At 49.1% G+C, this 23,561-nt stretch overlaps 1 protein-coding gene across 1 annotated transcript in view; it reads right to left on the bottom strand.

The window, feature by feature from the left end:
• The window catches only part of KCNIP1 (potassium voltage-gated channel interacting protein 1), a 207,732-nt gene extending 186,234 nt beyond the window's left edge, over positions 1-21,498 (bottom strand). Inside the window, exon 1 of the mRNA XM_059061002.2 lies at positions 20,768-21,498. Coding sequence (XP_058916985.1) covers positions 20,768-20,828 — 61 coding nt within the window. The 5' untranslated portion in view covers positions 20,829-21,498. The remainder of the gene's footprint in view (positions 1-20,767) is intronic.
• Between the last annotated feature and the right edge of the window lie 2,063 nt (positions 21,499-23,561).

Raw genomic sequence — 23,561 nt, 5'->3', positions numbered from 1 at the left:
GTTACCAGGAACCCAAAGACAAAAGAAAATGAAGTTGTCTTAAGATGTGCATATGCTGGGGGAGGGTATGTGAGTGTGTAAGAACGCGTGCAAACCTCCAGCTCAGTGACCCTCCCTCACCTTCAGGCCTCCAAGGAGCACCCTTCAAGTCTGTACCTTTGCAAAATAACTAGTGATCACCTGCTGTGGGTCTTCGGGTCATTCCTGAATAGTTTGAAAGGCCAAACTCATATGCCTGGCTCTGCGTCAGCTCGGAGCTGCTGACTTTGGCATGTGGCCTCACACTGGGTCCTCAGAACCTTCATAGTCCCATTTCATGGGTTATGAGCTCACTGAGGTTCTAAGGAGGAAAATGACTTTTCCAAAGGACTACAGAAGCCACAGGGCCACGATCAGAATTTTCCCCCAGGTCTTCCTGATGCCATATGCCCATGTGGTTTTTCCTGGGCCAGGACCCCTGCCTCCTCAGTTTAATTCAGCTCTGCAAACATTCATTCATTCAGTTGCCTCAAATCTCCTTTGTAACAGGACAGAATATTAGCAAATAACTAAGTGAACATTTCGCTTTATTCACCTCCTGCCATATGTCAGGCACTGTAAGTTGAAGACACCTTGAACTCAGACCTTCAGGCTTCATGGTCTGGAGCTTCATGCTGGGTTGCTGGTGAGCAACGGTGTCCTGGAGCCTGGAGAAGGGTCACCTAAGCCAGCTTTGGGATGGAGGAGAGACACGGGAAGGCTTCCTGGAGGAGGTGATGCCTGTACCAAGCCCCAGAGGATAGGAAGTAGGTAGTCAGATGAAGGGTGTGGGTGCGAGGCTGGGCGGAGGTGTCCCAAACAGTGAGGATGGGATGAAAGCAGCTGACACTGTCTCAGTCTTCCCCCTCTCACATGTCACTACCTGGGTTTCACTGGTGACCCTCCAATTCCAGCAAATTTGCAAGGCCCAGAAGGACAGATCTCCAATTGGAGAGGCATGATCTGGGTGCAGCACACACTCGATATGCAGGAGAATGAATAAACCTCTCCACACCCACCCCCCAACACAGACCATGTCCCTTGACTGCATGGACCTGACCTCCCTTCAGAAATGGGCTGCCATGTAGGGTTGATGACGACCAAAAAAAAAAAAAAAAAAATGCTGACTTTTATTGAGTGTGTGCTGCGGGTCAGGCCCTGTGCTAAGCACTGCAGACTTGGTACCAGCTTCATGGTCACAACTGACTTTTACAAATGAGGAAACTGGGTCCCAAGAATGTGACATGAGCTCAGCAAGGTGACACAGCTGGAAGGTGGAAGAGCCGGGTTTTGAACCCAGCTGTAGGTGAAAGTGCCTGATGATCCAGGACAGATCGTGGGCGCTAGTCCTGGGAGACTGGGCAGGGCTGAGCCGGGGCCTGGCGCCCGGGAGAAATTCCAAGGGTGGTTGTGAGATGGAACTGCATGGAGTACAGAGTCGCCCCAGGAGAGCAGCCTGGTCAGCTCTGGCATTTCTGGGCTGTGGCACCGTTTCCCTGGTGATTGGCAGAGATGAGGCTGTGCAGGGGTGAGGCTTCTGAGCACGGGACACAAACTAAGCCTCACCCCTTGCTGAGGGGGATGTCAGAGACACGATTACTGGAATTACTCCCTTCACTAGGCGGACCCTGGAGAGTCAGATGGCTCCCTCCTCCCTCCCACCCCAGGAGAAGCATCCAGAGCGCTCCTGCCTCTGCTTAGTTGCCTAGGAAAGGGGCTTGTCACCACGTTTGGCTGGCACTGCGATACTGCAGTCTGAGTCAGAGACACATGGCAGGAAAGGTCAAGGCTCCCAAATTAACTCAAGGAAAAACTGCAGATCGGCAAAGATCTATGTAGGGTTTTCACGGAGTTCTTCCTTCCTCCGCGTTCCAGGAAAGGAATGCACGTTGATAACATGCCAAGAAGGGCACACGCCAGACACTGGAGTGCTGGGTTATTCCCTTGTTAGACTTTGTTAAGTCTCAGGCACTACCTAGGGGCTTTTCCGCAGGTTACTTCCTTTATCCTCGCAACACCCCCATGGGGGATTTTGATCTCCCATTTCACAGAAGAGCAAACAGGCTCAGGGAGGTTAAGCCACTTGCCCAAGGACATCCAACTGGTAAGTGCTGGAGCCAGGTTAGGACTCAGGCAGTTTGCAAAGTGTGGGCTCAGCCCCTCAGAGACCAGAGACAGGGACAGGCCCACGGATGCAGCAGTTTCCCAAGCCCAGGCACACACTAGGGACCCAGTAAATGGGGTACCTCAGACTAAGCCCAGGGCCTCACTAAGACTATGATGTCTCAGACAAAGTTCCCCAGGCCTTGCACCTGCCCCCTTATTTCATTCAATCTGGAACAAAACCAAGTTGCATGTTTTTCCTCCCCAGCTCCAACCCACTTCTCAGAGGCAGGGGTTTATGTAGGGGAGACAGCCCTCTCATGCCTGGTGAGCCCTTGGAGAACTCAGAGCACATGACCATCCAGAGGGAAGGTGTCCGACTCCACACTTGGTGGGCTGGGCCTCGGAAGAGAGAGCTCCAGGCTGGGGTTCAGGAGTCAAGCTTCTGGGGTGGTAAGGGGTAGGGCCCTTCTCCTCTCAGGACCTCAGTTTCTCCCTCTAAAATGAAAAGGTGGACCGGTTCAAATCTGTTTTTTCTCTTTTGCTTTTTGGATTTGCTGTTTTGTGAGTATCCACCTTGGGACATGCAGCAAACATTCGATAAAAGAGCTACTGTGTACTAATTTGGTTGAGTGCTTTACATGAATTATTTCATTGAATCCTCCCAACAATCCCATGGGGTAGGTTCTTTAGTTACTGTTATTTGTACGTTATAGATGGGAAGAAAGAAGAACAGTGGGGTCAAGTGACTTGCCCAAGGTTACCAGCTAGCAGGTGATGGAGTCAAGATTCAAACCATAGTCCAGCTTCAGAGCCTGGAGCATTCACCCTCCCATCCTTCCATTCCACACTTACATTTTCAAGCAGGGCAAGGCCATGTTTGAGGAGCTAGGAGAAGGGCACAGTGGCATCCGATAGGGGTGGTTGTCATGAGGGTGGCACTACTTAGGAGGCCAAAAGATTACCCTCTTCTTTAAAACTCGGCCCTGAGAAGCAGTGATCGGTCACAGTCCCCAAACCCTGCCTCTCTGCTCTGGCACCAGCCCAGGATTCTCCAGCAGGCTCTGAATCGTGTAATTATCCATGCAATAATTATGCCTGGCAGAAGGCTTCAGCTTTCCTGGGGGAGGGCTTCCCAGAGCATTGCCTAGCAATGCAATCACCATCAGCCTGCTCCGAGGACGCTCGCCACAGCCCGACTCCCTTCCTCTGAGCGCAGTTCCTGGCCTGGGGGAGACCTCCCATGCGGGAGCAGGTGGGCACCTGTCAGTCTGACGGGGGCACCTGTCAGTATCACTTGGTTTGGCTTCCTGGATGTACACGGCCCCATCTCTGACTACTGCCACCCAGCAAGCTTCCACCATCTCCCACGGTCCTATTTATGACCCAGAGGGGGGAAAAATCTATCAACTAGGAGCAAGCACCTAATCAGTTTATTCAGTTGCCTCAGGTCTTCTGATGTAATTATAATTCCTACTAAGGCACCGGTGTCAGGCTCATTTCAACAACCACTGCAGACACGATAATCAAAGCACCAGGATTCCTTTGTTCCAAATCCTGTACAGATGAGGCTCACAAGGTATGCTTTGGAGGGGAAACTAAGCATGTTTTTTTAATTTTTTTTTTCTCTCATCTCCTCTCCTTCCTGTTTCCTTCCATACAGAGATCAAGGAGAAGCTGCCAGAATGTCCCACGTGCAGCTGGAAACAGACTCAGGCCTACGGAGCTGTGAATGTGGCTCTTATATGCTCACGGGCCAGCAAAAGATGCCTCGTGATGAGGCAGGAGTGGTGCCCAGGAGAGGCTGCTGGCTGCTTCCCAGAGACCTCACAAGGTGGCATTTACTTTGGTGAACTCCCCAGGCCCTGGCCCCCAGCCTTGGAGGTTCGGAAACCTGCTTTTGCTGGCACACCCAGAAGGGACCCATCTGTCAGGAGAACACTCCCATTAACCCAGATCATGAGACCAAAATATAAACCACACCGAGAAAAGGAACTGCTGTGCAAAGCAGGACTGCTGAAGCTGTCGTGACCAGTGTTGTCTCTCCCTAGAGGCAGAGCTGCCTGGGAAGGCGTGTTATAATAATAATAAAGTTTCCTGACAAACCTAGAATCATCTGGGATGCTACCAGAAGGTTTAATAGCATCAGACTCTGACTGTTTGCTGCATCCTTTCCCCAGGAGGGAGATAGTTGACCCTAGGATCACACAGGTGATCTACGCTTTTCTATGCCCAAGAAGACCCAACAGCATCTGGACTCAGACTTCTTCCCCAGGTAGGACCCTACCCAGCTGATTGGGTGCCCATCCCTGAACTGCTATCTGTGGCAGGCCTGGCTGTGGTCTTCACACTACCTCGATCTTAGCTTCCCCAAGAGTATAAACTTGCTGTGGAGTCAACCAGCAACTGCATTTTCTGCCTCCTTCCCCTACCCCACCTTCCCACCACATCTGGCTGGGGTTAGGAGCAAACTCTCCTGGTGAAATCTGTGTATAAGTTATGTCTGTCATGGCTGGGTCACAGTGGTTAAGAAGCAGTGTGTTATCTCTACCCCCTTCACCTAGATGTAAAGGAGGCCCTAGGGTTGGTGGAGTGACAAGATGGAAGGAAGCTGGATCCCTGAGTGACCACGTGGAAGAAAGCTACTAGCCCAACAGGAACACCCACATTGTACAGTTATATGAATGATAAATAAAATTCTATGTGTTAAGCCATTGAAATATTGGGGTCTATTTGTTATAGCAGCTAGTATTACCCTAAAGAATACATTTTGCTATTCTAGGCCTGCCTCCCTGAGAATACAGTCATCAGCCAATGGAGTGTTAAATTTTCTGAAACTTCAAATTCATACCCAACCACCATCTCTTATGTCACTCCTAAAGGTGGCTGATGGTGCGTGCTGTGCATGGACTTGCTTTCCCAAGTTCTAACTTGATTCCCACCTGCCATCCCTCCCAGATACGAACTGATGTTACTTGCAGATCCCAAGCCACAGGTATGACATGGCAAATGGGATTCTGAAAGTATAGAGATTTGTACATATACAGCAACACACAAATGAATAGAATGGTCTTTCAGCCTGGAAGAAGAGTTTAAATGCGCACGTGCGTGCGTGCGTGCACACACACACACACACACACACACACACACAAACACACACACACACAGAAATGCACTCACAGGAGCAGAATGGAGATAGAGCAGAGAGACAACCTGGGCTGTACAGAGGGAGCAGAAAATGTGAACTTGATCAGAACTGGGATGCAAATAAATTTCACCTATCTCCATGTCAACTGTAATCAATTGGTAATGACTGATTGGAATGCTGTGTTAAGGATTCTGAGTCACATTCTAGCTCAGAAGGAAAAAGTACTATGATGGATGATCAATTTCTGCCATGGGTAATAGATAAGGGAATGATAGCACATACCAAGAACCATCATACTTGTGCTAGGGACTAGGATTGTGGTTGCAGAGAAGCCTATATTTATGACGTCTATAGCCCAAAACTCACTGGGTCAAACCATACAACCAAAACCATTGTTAACCCTCAAATGAGTGCCTATTACAAGGCAGGTGTTTTATACACACCTTTTCAGTTAAGCCTTACAACAACCTTGGAGGGAGCTATTAGCCCTATTTTACAGAAGACAGATCTGAGGTTCAGAGAGAGCAGATGACTTACCCAAGATCACACAGCTCAAGAAAGACAGAGCCAGGTTCTAGACAAGAAGTGCCTGGCTGCTGAGTGTGTGCATTTCACCATTACATGGAACGCTCTCTGCATTCAGTGGGGTCTGGATTAAGAGGAACAATATATGTCAGTCTTTTTGTCTGGCTGCTGCCCACTGCCATGAGAGCAACAGTGATGGGAGAAGGGCTTGTCTCCCAGGCAGCTCAGATGGAAGTTGTGTGAAGATCAAATTGGTTTCGGGTTTGAGCTTCCTACAGCCTTTCTGTCTCTTGAGCTAGTTTACTGCTCTTCCAAAGTTTTGGAAGAAGGCCAAGAAAGGCAGGAAGAGAAAGAGAGAAGGGATGGGAGACTCTTATGTTGTCAGTTCCAATGATGTGCGAGCTACCAGGGAGAGATCACAGAGCTGGCAGCCAGGAGAACTGGGATTAGTCTTGTGTTGCTTTGAGCTCCCACAGAAGCAGCTTTCCTGAGCCTCAACCTCCTCAAGTGTCAAATGGAGCCAATGCCAGGTAGTAGGTGTAAAGTCTCTGAGCCATGGCACTACAGAGACCTAAGGGACAGATGGGCCTGGGTTCAATGCTGTCCCTGCACTTTGGCCTTTGGCCTTGGGCAAGTCAGTTCTCTCTGAGCTTCAGTTTTCACACTCCTAAAACAGAGATAGTAACAGTATCTACCTCAAAGAATTGTGTGACAATTAAATGAGATAATTTAGGGGACGTGCCCAGCCCAGTGTCTGATGTCCCATTCAAGGTAGCACTCTTTATCTCTCTCTACACAAATGCACATGCACCAAACACCCTTTAAAGAGTCACTGGGTGATATGAGAAGTCTGGGGAACGGGGGGGAGCCTGCTTCAGTTTCCATCCTTTCCAGATTTCACTCAGTGCTTTGTAACCTTGAATAGATTCAGCCTAGCTTCTGTCCATCACTCTATCCCCTCATTCGATGTCTTTGCTTGAGTTCTCCTTTCTACCTGGATTCCCATACACACCTTTGAACAACAACAACAGTCACAGCAGTAAAAATGCCAACAGTGAATGAATTCTCTCTGTATCGAGTGCTTGCTATGGGTAGACAGCCTACTACTGATACCTACACTCTACATGTTTACATTTTCTTCCATACTCTTATTACCCCTCTCCCTCCCTTCATCCCCTTCTTGATTCTGTTCCAGGGTTTGGGGGGACAATAAATCAACTCCATAACAGATAAAGCTGCAGGCAGCTCTAATCTCAAAACCACTTTGGTCTTTCCATTACCTCCTGTCCTGAGCTGCCTGGGAGACAAATCCTCATCCTTAGCTCCATTTACACTTGATTTTTCATACTCTTCTAAGGAGCTGATGTGGTCAGTATTATAAACCTCACTGGACACAGAGTCCTTCACAAAGAAGCTAAGGTTCACCTAGTAACTTACCTCGAGTCACACAGCCAATAAGAGGCAAGCCTGGGATTTAAATCTAAGACTATTTGGTCTTCAAATTGAATTCCTTATTTGATAGAATAGTACCTGGCCCCCAGTGCTGACAGGTTAACCCCACCACCAATATGTGATCCATTCAGGGGACCCCCTCAGGCTCAGAGTTTCAGGACCAGGGGATTCAAGGTGAATCCAAGCCATATAGGTTCCACCAAAGAGGGACACACAAAATCTGGTCTATCGTTATTCATTACCTATTATATTAATCTCTCCATTAGTGACAGGAATAATAAATGCTACCAATATTAAGAACCGCTACCATCTATTGAGCCCTTACTATGTGCCACATAACTAAAAGCCACAAGAACCCTACAATGTCGGCATGTGATTATTCCTTTTCCAAGATGAACACAGGCCCTACAGGTGACTCTAACTTGCCCAGGGTAAAAGGTGGGCTCTAGAGATACTGGACTTGAAGCCATTTCCATAATCCCTCCCAGGACCGGGGGTGGGGGGAGGGATTGCTGCCAAGAAGAACTTTTCTAGAAGCAGAATGGGCCTCTCCTTCTTATTACACAAAAAACGGGCGCTGAGATGGACTTGAGGATATGGGGAGGGGGAAGGGTAAGCTGTGACGATATGAGAGAGTGGCAGGGACATATACACACTACCAAATGTAAATTAGATAGCTAGTGGGAAGCTACAGCATAGCACAGGGAGTTCACCTCTGTACTTAGTGACCACCTAGAGGGGTGGGAGGGAGGGTGACAAAAGAGGGAAGAGTTATGGGAACATATGTATATGTATAACTGATTCACTTTGTTGTAAAAGAGAAACTAACACACTATTGTAAAACAGTTATACTCAAATAAAGATGTTAAAAAAAAATAAAAATAAAAATAAAAATAAAAATAAAAATATCTCAGATAAAGGTAAACTTAAAAAAAAAAAAAAAGGGGCGCTGAGGAGGAAGCATGGACCCTCCAGAAGCAGCTGGTGGGAGATGCCATTTTCTCCACTGCTGCTTGTATTCAGAAGTCAGTGCAGAATCAGGGCAGAACGTGGCTGGGCCAGGCTGACCTCCAGCCCCCCCACCCCCCACCCCCGCCACAGGCAGTCTTCCCAGCGTGCCAGGTAAGAAGGGCTGCTGCAGTAGCCACCCTGGTCCTGGCGTGAGCGCAGGTACATTCTGGTGTTCTGGGGAGCTGCCTGATGACCCCGCATACCTTTGGAGATGGGACATTTAACCGATGAGTTCATCTAAGAACACAGCCTCATCCTGCAATGTTATTCTTGCCTTCCACAAATATTTATCAAAGACTGACTATGCACCAGGCATGGCACTGTGCTACATGCTGGGAAGGCAAGGGTCGGGAAGCCAGCTTACATGAAAAGCATTCTGAAAGTACCAGCCATGAATAAGAGTAGAAGCGTAGAGGCATGGGCTGAATTGTCTTATTCATTCCTATTGTTAACAAATATATCTGGGGGAATTCAAATTCTGGGGGTTGGAAATCTTTCTGTGCAGCCTAGTCAAGGAAGATAGTTTGGACAAAGGGAATGACAGCCTCAAATCCACCTGTGCTACTACCTCCAAGAGCACCGTTAATTACTACCACCAGGACCACCATCATCCCGCCACCAACATTACTACTCACACTACTATATCACCACCACCATCATCAAGACCATTACTACCATGGTGACCGTTATCACCGTCTACACATTGATACCCACCATTTAAACACTGCCTTACAGACTGCCACATACATGCACATTGTCTCACTTAATCCCCATGACAATCCAATGAGTTGATATCATGATAGTTATTATTTAACAGATGAAGAAACTGACATGCAGAGATGGGTTAAGCAATTTTCTTAAACCACGCAGCTCATAAGGGGAGTTAGACTGGCCTTTGGTTCTAGTTTACTCAACACCCCACACCTGTTTTTTCCTCCATCAACTCTAAGTAAGCAGTTATGGAATGTCCCCCAGTGCTCTATGTTTTTGCACTAAACCACAGCCTTTGACGTTCAGATACTGTGGATAGGCATAGGGGGTGGTGTCAGAGCTATGTCCAAGTTTCTTTGCCACACTGATTCCAATTACGGAATCCCACATCCTGTGAAATGTCAGTTCAAGTCACCAAGTACCACTCATGGGCTCAGAACTGTGTCGAGCTTCTCGGAGGAGCTCAGAAGGGCAGAAAGAAAAGTTCCGGTCGGTCATTAAGGAAAGTGTACTCTTACTAGAGAGTCATGCATGTTTACAGGGAGTGATTATAGAGCAATTCAAGGTGATCAACTGCTAAATCATGCAGGACAAACAGTGAGTGCATTGGGAGGGTGGGGGGAGCAGAGGTGGGAGGAAGTGATCACTGGGAGACTTTGGGGGAACAGGGTGGGGTGAGAGGGGGCAGCCCTGATCCCCACTTCCTTTGTCCTGTGCTCGTCCTCGCTCTCCATCACCTGCCAGGACCCTTTCCTCCACCTCAATAAAGGTGGACAGCCTGACTCCGGTCTCTGCCTCCATTCTCTTCCCTCCCGTTTCTAATAACAGCCTTTCCAGTGACATCCTCCAAGTCACAAACGTGCAAAGCATCACTGTCATTGTTTATTCCTTCTCCTTTCTTGATGTCTGCTTCACTGACGTTCTCATGCTATTCCTTCCACCTAGAACTTCACCACCTTCACTACATTCCTGCCTGGGCCAAGCCCTAGCTCTGTTATCAACCTCAAATGCCACCTCTTTCAGCCTTCCTCTCTGACTCTCCAGCCCTGCCCTCAGGAGGAGATGCTCTTTCCCTCCCCGGAAGACCCACAGTGTAACACAAGCATGCGGGTGCTGGAATCAAACCCTCTGGGTTCAAATCCTGGCTTGGCCGCTATGAGAGATGAGACATTGGACATTTCCCTCCTTATGCCTCAGCTCTTCAGTTTCCTTATCTGTAAAGGGTCAAGTAATAGTGCTGACTTCCTCATGATGCTATAAGATTTACACAAAAACCAAGCTGCTAAAGTGTCTGGCATGTAGTCGGAGCTCTATAGATTTGTGTTAATATTATTATTATTGTCACCAGCGTGAAGCTCCTTAAGGGAAAAGGCAGTGTCCTACATCACTCTTATCTCCTTCTGGCAGCTTCTCCTTCAGGGGAAGTAGATGGGAGCCTGACATGGCTCCCAGACAGGCTGCACGATGTGGACCAATGTACAGAGTGGTGGCTCAGGCAGGTCAGGAAGAACCAGGATACTAGCACAAGGCAGGAACACATGCAATAGGCAGTGGGGAGTGAAGGGTGCCCCTGAAAAAGTTAGGACAGGATTCAATACTCAGTCTTTAGTCCCTGGCCTTCCCATCCATCCTTATAGTGCACCCTGGGGACATATCAAACAAGCAAGGTGCTCTAGGAAATGAGTGGGGCTGTATTTGGAGTCAGTCAGAGCTGGTGTGAATCCTGGTTCTTCTACCAGCCACCTGGAGGGACTTAGACAAGTCACTTCCTGCCAAGTCTCAGTTTTCTCATCTATAAAATGGCGGGATGAATGCTTACCTCTCATAGTAGGAGAGTTCATTTGCTAGATGGGGATAATTATAGTATATACCCCATAGGGTTGCTGTGAGAGTTAAATTAGTTTAATGTATCAAAAGTACTTGGAATAGTACTTGGTACAAAGTGTTACACACGTCATTTCTTTTTACTATTGTTCTTATTATAAAAGCTTTTAAAATATTGTTATATTTGTCAACACCTTGCAGAGTGCCTGGCACACAGCAGGTGCTCAATACGGATGAGTTTTTTTCTTTTTCCTGTCTGGTTCCAGCTCTGAGGCTGAAATACCCAACAGGCACATTCAAGAGATGCTCAAAGCAACAGCAAAGTAGAGGCATCCAAACTTGTGAAAAAACCTGTTTTGAAAGTATATTATATTTCAAAAAATGATCAAAGAAGTTATCATGGGAAAAATCTGAATTTTATTTCATTTCTTTAGACTTATCTTACTGTTTCTGTTTTGAATTATCTAAGTAGCAAATGGTGAGGCAGTTGGTGGTGGGGACACAGTCTTTTAGCCTTTGGGCCTTTAGGGCTTAGAGTCTAATCCAGCCCAGTGTCAGCACTAAGAAAGGGAAGGAAAGGGAAGGAAGAGAGCGGGGAAGACTCTGTAAGAGACACTGCTGATTGTGCAATTTGACCATTTGACCGTCTGGGAGAGTCTTACAAGGATGAGTCCCAGGGATGGAGAGAAAGTGCAGCCTCCATCACATGAATGCTAATGCACTGGCTTCCCAAAGGCAGCTGGGTGCCCTGTGGCCTCTAGAGTCCTCTCTTGGCTGCCAGCCGAGCCCTCCTCTTCTTCTGGCTCCAGGGTCAGATGGGTTAGGAGGCCAGTGGCTGTCATTTCCTGTCTCTAAAAGCTCGGGAGCAGCCACAGTTGTTCAACCGCTTCTTGGGGGTCAGAGGCCTGCTTGCCCTGGATGTGCCCTCAGGCCAGAGGAGGTAACTTGGAATCAGACATGCTTCAAATCCTTGCTCTCTAATACTGGATGATCACAGAACCTCCCTGAGCCTCAGTTTCCCAATTTGCAAAATGAGGATAACAAAACAACCATCATAGGACTACTACAGACATGAAAGAAGATTAGGCATGCAGAAGGCTCTGGGACATGGGAGGCCTTCAAAAGTTAGAATTCCTCCTCTTCAAGCAATGCTTCCCCATCTCTCCAATTTCTACCCTAAACAAGACTATTTACCCTGGAGGAGTCCTGATTAATTGCTTAGTGGCAGAAAGCTTCCTACAATAACTAGGATTGTTCGTTTGTTTTCCAACAGAGACATCCTACTAGGCCCCCTGGAAAAGGCATTTGACTTTCATGCTTCAGGCCCTTCCTTTGTCCATTAGACTCCCACTAACTTCTGTCAAGTCTTCTGGCTTCAAATCCCACACAAAGGCTTTTGCTCAGAATCCAGGCAGCCAGCCTGCTCTGCCATACTGAGCATTGTCAATGAAATCCCTTGTGGAGAGATGTCAGTAGTTCACACCAGTCTGTCCTGCACCCTGTCCTGGCCTAGGGTCTTGGAAGCCAACCAGATGAAGACCTAGAATGCCCCTTTGTCACACCTTCAGGTAGCATAGATCTTGGAGGTAAAGCTAAGGTGATGGCTGGTAGAATCAAGATTCAGGATTTCACTTGGCTGGAATAACATTTTAAATTAGCAAATGAAAACTTAATGGGCATACATAGTCCTACCCTTCTGTTTCATTTAAGGAAAATAAAAGAAAAAAGGATCAATTGCAGAAACGCTGATCTGGGGAAATCTGACTTCCTGGCAATTCATATAAAAACAAGCAGTGCTGGGGAAGCCTGGGATTCAGATCGCAGGGCTGACGCTCAAGCTGTGTGACTTTGGGCAGACTGCTCACCTTCTCTGGACTTGTTTGGTTATCCTAAAATGATACTTAAACAAGAAGGCTTCAAAGGTCCCTGCCAGTTTGATATATAATCCTATAATTACATATATACATATATACCAATATATACACACACATGCACACTATAGTCTGTGCTCTAAGTCAATGTTTCTCCAACTGCAGTGGGCATCCAAGCCACGAGGAGATCTTGTTAAAAATGCAAGATTCATTAGGGGCCTGCGACTCTGCATTCCTAGTAAGCTCCCAGGTGATGCAGAGGTTGCTGGTGTGAGGACCACACTTTGAGTGGCATGGCTCCAAACAGCAGTAACTTGCCTCTAATTCACCCTTGCTATGTTCTGACCACAGTATCTTACATGTATTATTGCATCTAATTCTCATAACGACCTTGGAGGTAATTACTATCAATATCTTAATTCTCTAGATGTGGAAACGAAAGTTCACAGAGGCAAGGGGACCTGCCTGAGGTCACATAGCTAATAAGTTGCACAGCTAGGTTTCTAATCAAGAGTACGTGTCTGTACCTGCTATACCACATATATATGTGTAATACAGATTGAGGCCAATGTGTGGCTAAGGATGGGAAGGGAACTAATGAGAAAGCAGAAGGCAAATGCAACCAGCAAGTTCTTGCGTTTGTTTCCTTTGCAAGGATGACCACTCACCCACCCACTGATCCCTCCCTGCCTCTCTGGACCCTGTGAAAACACAGACTGATTCTGATGTCCGATTCTGATGGTTTGAAATTCTAACAGCCTTGGAGGTATTTAAGCGCTCCATCCTTCTCTGACAGGCAACCATGGATGTAACCAAGGGAGAGGAATTTAGTTCACAGAAATGATTAGCACAGAGGAGAGATGTTTAATCCTATTAATGAATTTGCTAATTGACCTTCTGCCCCCAATCATTTCATATTCAGGCTTTTGGAGTGTCAGATTAAATGGAAACAGATCCAGGGGTTGTTGGAGATGGGGTGAAAAGCATTTTGCTCAAGGCCTGCAGATGGCTCAGTAGTTCCGTATGCTAATGAGGTGCTTTGTCTATCCCTGGATGCCTTCTCCCCCATCTCCACACACCCTGTTTTGGCTGTTCTTCCTCGAGGGGAGGAGGCTGGTGAGGTTAAAAGCTCAGGCTCTGGAATTAGCCAGAACCAGGTCCTGCTATCCGTACGCTGTGAGACTCTGGGCAAAGCACTGCCCTTCTTGGAACCTCAGTTTCTTCATCTGCAAAATGGAAACTGTAATAGGGTCTGTTCTCCAGGGCTGGGAGGAGGTTAATAAAATAACACAGGAAAAGGGAAGAGCAAAGTGCCTGGCACAGAGCGAGGCCAGGTCAACGTTAGCTATTACTATTATTATTAACCATGCTGATGATCCACGTTCTCCAATCTCACCGTCGGGAATTTCATCATCATCTGAAACTGACGGCCTCCCACAGAGGTCACCGGAGAAACTGCTTGGGATTCCAGTGGACATAGTTGTGATGGCTCTGGGGCCCACGGGGTGGACTCAGAGGCCACAGCTGGAAGGCACAGAGATCACCAAGGACTACCCAGTCACAGTGGAGATGGTGCAACAGAGGAGGAAGGAACCTGCCCTGCGATGGGACAAAAGGCAGCAGCAAAGCCACTACTGCCCCGAGTTGCTAGAATCATCTCACCTTCTGTGAATCACTGTACTCACCACCTCCTGGGCCCCTCCCACAGCCCTAGGGAGATAAGGGAGACACCATCATTGTCCTCATTTTAGAGGGGAGGAAACGGAGGCTCAGAGAGGTTCAGCTAAGAAGTCACAGAGTCGGAGTTTGAACCCAAGCCTCTTACTTTAATCCAGTGGTCCTAACCATTGCACACCCTATTCCTAACTCTCTGATTTGACTGCAGGTTCTACTGCCACCCCCCCATCCCCCAACTGCCCCAGTGAAGCTTTCAGTTTGGCCTGGAATAAGAAGAATTAATCCAATGCTCTGCTCCCACGGCTAGGGTATGGGACTCTACTGATAGCCCAACTGGTCACAGCTACTCCCTAAAGGTGACCTATTTAAAACACTACCTGGAGGGAGGGGAAGCATTTAAAGATAAGTCAAATTGTCTGAAAGTCTCGGAACTCTCTGTGTCTCTCTCTCTCTCTCTCCCCCTCTCTCTCTCTTTCCCCTCCCCCCAATACTGCTCGTCCTCTGCCTGATGAATGGGAACATCAGCTCCAGGGCCATTATGCAGAACTGTGCAGCTCTACTCCCCATGAGCGGACCCGGATTTCTCATCTGCGAGGCCGCATTCCTGCACTCCTTGGAGCCATCAAGAACTCACAACCTGGACTATCCATCCTTATCTCCATGCAGACAACATCCATCAGCATCAGGCCTTGACAGAGGCCCTGGAATAAGACTCATTGAGCTAGTTAGAGAGACGGATACGTAAATCCATAATCACATATTGTTCGGAACTGTAGCCAAGGGAAGGGGCAACAGCTGTAGGGGAGCAGGGGAGGGAGAAATGTGCTCTGCCCACAAGAGCTTGGGAGGAGGTGACATTGAATGAGGTCTTGAAGGGTGTGCAGGAGTTCACCTTGGGTGGTGGAAGTGGAGGGAGAGTGGGGAAGCCAAGGGGGATCTTGGGTAGAAACAACATCAGGGAAGCAAAGTACAAATAACTGAGTGGACAGATACACAGATTCTTGATCTCACCTAGACAAGACAAAGGGGAACCTGAAATACAAGGGAGGGCATTGAGGGTCGGTCCTCACTTTTGTTTTTTGAATGAATCAACAAAAAAGTGAGAGCCCAGAGATACTTTTCCATCTTCCCGCCTTCCCCAAACATACCACACACCTACAGGTATCCAAAAAATTACCAGAACTCTTCTTGACGGAACTTATAATTTTCAGCTCTTCATGAAGCACTTGTTATAAGTTTACTATTAATTATCTGTACCAGGGCCTCCTGTACCACTGACTCCTTCCAAGTTTCACGGTGGGGTGCTTAGATCCAGGATTTGGGTAGCATGACTCTCAATGCTTTTCATGCAAAGACAGCCTCCTATCATAGCCTTTCTGGGACTTCATTAATCATTCATTAATTTATGGATTCATTTACTCACTCATGCACTCATTTCTTCAACCATTCCTTCTGTCATTCATCTGCTTCCTCATTCATTCACTCATTTATTTGTCCCCTCATTCATTCAATCATTCATTCTTCCACTCACTTGCTAATATATGTATTCACTTGCTCATTTGTACATTTACAAACCATTTATTGAGCAAAACCCTTCTAGGCATAGAAAGAAGTCTGAGACACGATCCTTTTCCAGGGACCAGGCCAAAAAAAACCTCAAACAGTAGTCCTTTCACTTCCATCTTTCAGTCTTTACTGTCTCCCTCTCCCCATTCGCTTTGAGCTTCCTTGACTTTCTTCTGGGATGAAGGGATCAGAACTGTGCCTGGCACTGGGTATGGTCTCCCTGTACTTTTGTGACTCTCAGGGGGCTGGGGAGCAGGAACACTGTTCTCAGCACTTCCCTGCTTCATGGTAAACAGACTCAGTACATTCTGTGGACAAAGCCAATTCAAAGCCAGCAGACCAAAGAAAAGAATTCATTCCAGGCAGAGGGCTGGTAACTGAAATTCCAGTGGGAAGCTCACTTTTGCTTCAGGGTGGGCAATTCCAGGAAATAACAGAAAGTGGCCAAGCACTCCATTATTTATAAGTTCCTCCGGAAAAGATGGAGTACCTACTATATGCAAGGAACCAAGCTGGGGACTATGAAGGATGATTCAGAGTAGCTCCCCTGAGAAGCTGACTCTCTGGGGATGGGGTGAGGAGTTAACACCTCCATCAATTGCCTAATTCAAAGCATGACTTGAGAGTCATGAGAATGTACACCTTAAAAGATTAAGGAATTTAGATGGGAGAAGTTGCTTCTTTCCAGGGCTTGGGGGAGCCTTCCTGAGTGTGGAAATAGCTGAGTGAGGTCTTGGAATGTGGGTAGAATTTTAACTATTAGACAAGGAAGGGGGTGGGGGTGGGGGGGAGGGTAATACAGAGTTAAAAGGATGGACAAAGATGCGGAAAAGGGTAATGCTCAGGGCATGGACACCTCTGTAAATCAGTACTCCTCTTTTAGACATAAGAACACTGACATTTCCAAGGTGAAATGACTTGCCAAAGGTCCCTTGAGCCCAGGACAGTGTGACGGCAGGGCTACTGCTTCTCTACGCCTGGCTGCCTCCCATTGGTCTCCCAGATTTTTCCTGGGAGAATATGCTGGGAGAACATGCTGCCCGGAGCAATAAACCCCAAACCTGGCCTCATCAGGAATATTGTGCTTCCATAAGGTCTCTAAGGTTCCGAGATGCTCACTGGTCTAGGAGTGAGGGGAACAGTCCCATATTTGTCTCTAGCTTGCCATGTAGCCTTGGAAAAAGCATCTAAAAGCTGTGAGATTTTGTTGGCTCTTCTATTCAATGAACACTCTGGAGATCCCAAGCTCAGTCTTTCCTGAAGGTTCTGAATGCTTTCCCTCGGTCACGGTCACGGAGGATTGATAACCCAGCCACCCCTGCAAAATAGGCTTATTTGCTTATAGGCAAATTTCCATTGAGATGCCCTTGGGCTAGTGACGTTCTCCCTGAATTCTCTCGCCCCCTGCCCCTCACACAGCCCCAGCCACTGCACCTGCGTGATCCTCATCCGATCACCCCTGACATCCCGACCCTTTAAGCCCAGAGCCGTGTCCTTCGTATGATAAACACATACAAAACTGTCGGAGCCAGAAACCCTACCTGGGACTGGGATGCCAAGGCTGAATCCCTGAAGCAGGACTTTCCTCATTCTTACTTAATGACAAACAAAGGTCCCAAACAGAGAGAAGGATAGGAAATTAATCTGAAACATTTTTATTCAGTGACGTAGCTCTTAAATTACTTTAGATTTCTGTTGCCTTCTGGAAGCTCTCCCTGAACACCCAGGTTGGGCTAGGCATGTCCCTCGCCACTAAATCATGTGGAGCTTTATATGTATGTGATTCCAAATTATATTTTCAAAACACGAGGGTATTTGTTAAACAAGATACAATGTTTTCAGGACCAGCCACAAAGCAGAGGTCAGCAGGGGCTGCAGCAACAGGACCAGCATCTGAGCACGTGAGGTTTGGGTCCTAGTTTCCTGGACATGGCAGAAGGAACGCTCCAGAACTGAGCTGTGAGGATTCCAACAGGCATGGACTACCTCCAGGATGGCTTACTCTAGGCATTTGGAAGCCCTAAACACTAGAGCCATAAATTGAATAGTAGTTAAAATTTGCTGACTACTTATCATGTAGCAGAGCTCGTGCTAAGCATTTGATTTGCATTATCCCTGAAATCCATACAGCACAACAGCTATTTTAAGATGGTAACTATTACTGTCCCTGTTTTCTAGTTGAGGAAAATAAGGCTTCGTCATACAGCTAGTAAGTGGTAGAGCCTGGATTTGAACCCAGCAGGGAGACCGATTCCCGAGTTGAAAATCTCCACCACTCTCTTCTGACTGTTTGCAATTAGATCTGAGGCTGGTGTCTCAGACATCATAGTGCAGCTCTGGTAAGAGCATCAGCAATAGAAATCTTCAAATTTGAGAACTGGATGGAACCTGAGAAAATGTCTAATGTAACTTCCGCCTTTCACAAAGGTGAAACCTAGGTCTCCATGGGGGAAGGGACCTGACCAGGAAGTGATCTCTGATCACTAGCCTTTCCAGCCAGTTTCCAAAAGCCACTTTTCTCTGCAGAAAGGGTCTTCTGCTGATCAGCGTTCCACTGAGCTAGACAGGAAGATAAGGCTCTGCTCCAGGACAAAGGCTTGGGGGAATGTACGTATCTGGAGCCCTGGACAATTCCAGCCCGTGTGGTGTGGCTTTGTGCAAATGGAGCTGACCAGACATGCCAGGCTCGGGGCAGCTTGTCATGGCAGCCCATCCACTAGCCCTGGACCCGCAATGAGCTTCAAACAAGTGTTGTTGGGAGAGTTAAGTGAGAATGCGCAGATAAGACACCTAGCACTGTGTCAGGCACACAGTAGGGGCTCGCTGAATGCTGTGCCCCCTCCTCTCTTTTCTTAGACTCCTAGCAGAGAGAAGCAAAGAGCTCTGGCCTCTTGGAAACCTTTGGGAATCCATCTGGGGTGACCTGCAGTTTTGTGTAGGAAAAGGGAATGGTAGACAGTAACGTCTGGGTAATGTCTCAGCTCATAATCTTTGCCCAGCCCTAGGTGAGGAACTCCATATCCATCGTTCAGTTGATCTTGGCATCTTTCAGCAATCTCCTCTGGGTCCCTGGTAGCTGCAGCTGACACAGTAGATGAGGCAGGGTCCTCCCTCTCTCCACTCCCTCCACACCCTGTTTCCTGCCAGGAGATAGTATCCTGTCCATTTTACGGATAAGAAACTGAGGCTTAGACAGGTGAATGGATCTGCCTGAGGTCACGTAAGGAAGGAGTGACGGAGCTGAGATCTGTACCCTGAATCTGTTGGACTCTAGGGTCCAAGATCTTTCTGTGACACCTAGCTGCATCCCAGGAGTGCCACAGGCATTGAAAATATATTCAAACAAATCCCTGAGTTTCTTATCCCCACGGTCCCCTGGCCTCTGGGACCTCATGGTGGTCAGATGGTAGGGAAGGAGACCAGGATTTGCTTCTGAACTTTGTCCCCAGTCAAGCAGTATCTGAGGATCCGTGAGAAGTGAGGCTCTTAATGTGGTCCTGGGCCAAGGCTTGCAGACCTGTCCTGCCTAGGACTGGTAAAATGGCACCCAGTCTCTTCCCTGCCAGGAGGATGTACAATGCAGCTGGACAAATGGGTCGAAGCCTCTTCCCATGTTCTAGGCTCTGAATGCCAACCCAGCTTCATCACCTGAGATCGTCACCCAGAGATCTTATTCCTCAGTATTCAGCCAGCCTGATGTCTCTGGGGACTGGGCCAGATGTCGAGATCCCTCAACAACAAGTTACCCATGGGGAGCTATCTCTGCGATGCAGACTTTCCTACTGAATCAGGAAAGACCAACCAAGTCTTGAGAGTGGACTCACTGTGCACCCTGGGGTCCACCATTATCCTAACGCTGATCTAATCACTAGTCAGCATAAGGGGTAGGAACTGTAACCTCACCTGTCACCAGAGCGTGGGCTCCAATGGCAGAACTTACTCATATTTGAGCATAAAAACCAAACCAACCAAACCCATCATATTCTTTTTCCTAACCGCATCTAGTGTCTTTATTCCAACAACCAACTTTCAAACAGCTGGACAGGAGGCCTGCACAGTCCCCCGCGGTGCAACACGTTTCCCCCAACTTCACATGGACCCGTTTCATGACTGTCCCGCTGGTGAGATTGGGCTTATCTCAGCTGGAGTCCAGGCAGGAGGGACCCAGGGATATTATGCTTTCTAATCTCTGATGTTAGCTCACCTCCTCACCAGACCTTGGCAGTGCTCTCAGCTCTCCAGCGGTTCCCAGAGCATTGGCAGCACCCTCGTGTGATGCCCTGGCTCCCAACTCCCTAAAGCCACCAGGACACGAGCCCTGAGAGTTTTATCACCTGCCAGCAGCTGATTCCTTTTGGCTTGTAGAAAGCACTCTCTCCCTGATGATGGACCCCCAGGTCTGCACAGCATCGCTGCTGGGGGCTGGGGGCGGGCCGTGAGCGAATATGTGAGCACCCTCGCTGGATGCCCACAGTCGCACAAACACCAACGGTCACAGGAACGGGAAGAGCTTCCCAACATTTACACTCCGACAATTTCATCTCCACCTCCCACCTGTGAACTTGTCTCTGCCTTCGGTGCCTAGAGACTCCTCCAGGAGTAGGGTCCTGGTACCTGGTGCCCCGGAGAGGTTCCTGTGGCCCCTGAGGCCGCAGCCCTCTCCGGGTCCCTCCTCTGCCAGCTCACGGGTATTCACACCAATCCTCCCGCCGGTTTCTTACTCCTTTGGTTACAGGAACCTGAACCCACTCCTCATGGGGAGGGGGGTCCGGGCCAAGGGGGGCAGGTGGCACACCCCAACCCAGCACCGAGCACCCCCAAACCCAGCCAGGGGAACAAAAGGAAGAAGGAGGTGGCTTACCTTTCGACGGTCGTCTTTGTTTGGTTTGCAGAGACGAGAAGGTGCCCATGACGGCCCCCATGGCAGCGAAGACTTGTGTGCGACTTGGGACCTCGGGCCCTGCCCCTCCCCTCCACTGGAAGGAAATCAGTGTGGATCTTCTACTCCGAATTGGAGGAGGAAAAAAAAAAAGCCCCCGGCAGCTCGCCGCGGCTTGGTATTCAGCGAGCGTTGGGGCTGGGGCGCTGGGAGCCTTTTCTTTCCTTCTTCAGCCCCGCACATGCACCGACTCACAGGGCTAGATGTTCCTGGCGAGCCTTCGGACCCGGGCCCGGCCGCTTCCCTCGCCGAGGACTGAGGACGATGCCCCGAAGCCTGCCTGGCGCTGGACACCGGGCCGGCGCGCCCGCCCGGCCGAGGCTCCTGAGCCAGCGCCGCGTGCGCTGCGGGAGCCGCGCTCGCCCGCCCCTCCTGCCGCACGCTCGGCTCCCCTCCCGGCGCTCGGGCTGGGTCTCGGGGGGCCGAGTACCAATCATGAATGAACAGAGCGGGGACGCCGTGGAGCGGAGCCGCGCGCGCCTGCCTGCCTGCCGCGCTCGACGCGAGTCTGAGAGCGGCCGGCGGGTAACCCCGGAGGGGCGGGGCGGGGCCAGGGCGCACGAGGGGCGCGGACGCCTGGCCGATGGGTGGGGCTCAGGGGGCAGCAGACTGCTTCCCGTGAGAACGGGTGTGTGTGTGTGTGTGTGTCCCTGCGTGGCGTGCGTTGTTTCATTTGACTTCAAGGGAAATTTTTATGGGGTGGGGCAAAGTCTGCTCCACCCACGGGATGGGATGTCTTAGGAGGAAGGTGCCCTCCTGCTCCTCCAGCGCCAGGGCCACCTTTGAATGACAGGGAATTGGGAAGGGGAAAGGAGCCCTCGGCCCCTTTAGACACTTCCTTACTCTCTTTTGTTTCTTCCCTCTCTCCCTCCTTCATCCTTCTCCCTCCTTGACCCCCCAAGAACTTACAAGTTATCGTTAGGGGGCAGGACCCCAAACCCTATCCTGACTTCTCATGCAAAGCGACAAAGTTTGGGTCTACCCATTTGGATTCTCCTCAGCCCCCCGGTGGTGCTGAAATGCAAGGTTTGCTCCCCGGAAGCCTGAGGAGGAGCTGCCCTTCCTCTAGGTCTGAGCTTCCTGGGTTCCCACTATAAGCAGTGTTTGCAGGTCATAGGGTTTCCCGACATACGGCCTCATATACATAGTCACAGTCACACAAACGTATGTGCACAGGTTCCACAAGTCCACACAGATGTTGCTGTTGTACACACAGACTCATAGACCATAACACCCACAGGGGCATCCCTAGGACACAAGACATAGACACACAAACACGCAGGTATGCAGACACACACACGTTCAGTGCAAAAGAGCATCACAGTCACCCATGTTCACACTGACTCGAAGCCATACAGGCATACAGTCCTACCCCAAGGATGCAGAGCTTCCCCTCGTTCCAGCCCATGAGCTGCCATTCTGCGGGACACAGGTGGTCTGCGACTTGGCCAGGGACGCTGACTCGTTTTATTCGCCTATTTAGCACTTCATCCTTTCTCAAATCCCAGCACTTGTCCTATTTGGTGCAACAGCTGTGGAAGGTGCACTTAATAACACCCATCCCTTTCATTCGCATGGCCTGTTGCTATGTAGCTCACATCACCCCACACCCTGTGATTATTAGTCAGGTGTATCTAATCATCACCACAGAGAGAAACTGAGGCTTACCGAGGGCAAGAAATTTGCCCGAAGTTACCCAGCCAGGATAGGGGATTAGAACTTGGAGCCCAGGTCTCTGTCATCACTGTGTGATGGGGACACTCCTGTTGGCAGATTTGGTTACTGTGGGCCACTGAGCTGGGGAGCTCTCCTCTGGGTCCCACCAGATTTAAAGCCTCAGCTCTCCTAACTGCCAGTTCTGGGCTTATCTGTGTCCATGAGGCCTGGAATCCCGGGTGATGGAGCAGGACAGGTAGGGGCCAGCCCTGCCTCCCTTCTGCCCTCCCTGCTGGGGAAGAAGAGTGGGGGTGGGGCTGAAGCCTGGGGTCACAACAGAACCCACTAGGATGGCCAGAACTTAAGGAACAGAGGGATCTTTACTGGGGAGACGGTGATGGTACAGCCCCCAGTTTTCTCAAAAATCTCTGGACAGAGCACCAAGCCATTTCACCTTCAGGCCTCTGCTCAGCTCCACACTACCTGAGTGACCAGGACCGGCACTTGAGAGTTTACAAAAGGCTAGGATGCCATTCTCTCATTTCCTCCACCCTCAAGGCCCTCTGAAGAAGCAGATGAATTGCTCCATTGTACAGATAGAAATAGTAAGGTCATCTAGAGGAGTTCACAACTGGCTGTATCTGAGCAGTGGGAATAAAGTGAAGTCACCAAGACAAAGTTCAAACTGCTGAGCATGAATTATGAGGCCCTTTAGTGGTCTGGCTTCATTTCCCAAAAGCCCCCTGCTCTCTTTGGGGCTCTAGCCACACAGATGCTCACTAGTCCCCAGTGTGCCCTCCATGGTTGTGCTTCAGGGCTGTTTCCTCTGCCTAGAATGTCCCTCAACCCTTTCTCCATCTGACAAACTGAGCTCACCCTTGAAGATCTGCTTCAGGTGTCAGTTTCTCCAGGAATCCCTCTCTGGGCCCCAGTGGTATCCCTCTTGGGGTTCCTACAGCACTTGGGGACTCTTTCCCATCAGAGCACTCACTACCTTGGTTCTCATTGTCCCCTTCCCTGTGTGTCTCTCCCTCTGGACTGCAAGGTCTTTAAGAGCAGG

This window comes from Kogia breviceps, chromosome 4 (genome assembly GCF_026419965.1).
Source record: "Kogia breviceps isolate mKogBre1 chromosome 4, mKogBre1 haplotype 1, whole genome shotgun sequence".
In the NCBI taxonomy this organism is placed as follows: Eukaryota; Metazoa; Chordata; class Mammalia; order Artiodactyla; family Physeteridae; genus Kogia; species Kogia breviceps.
This window is presented reverse-complemented; position numbering and strand designations above follow the sequence as displayed.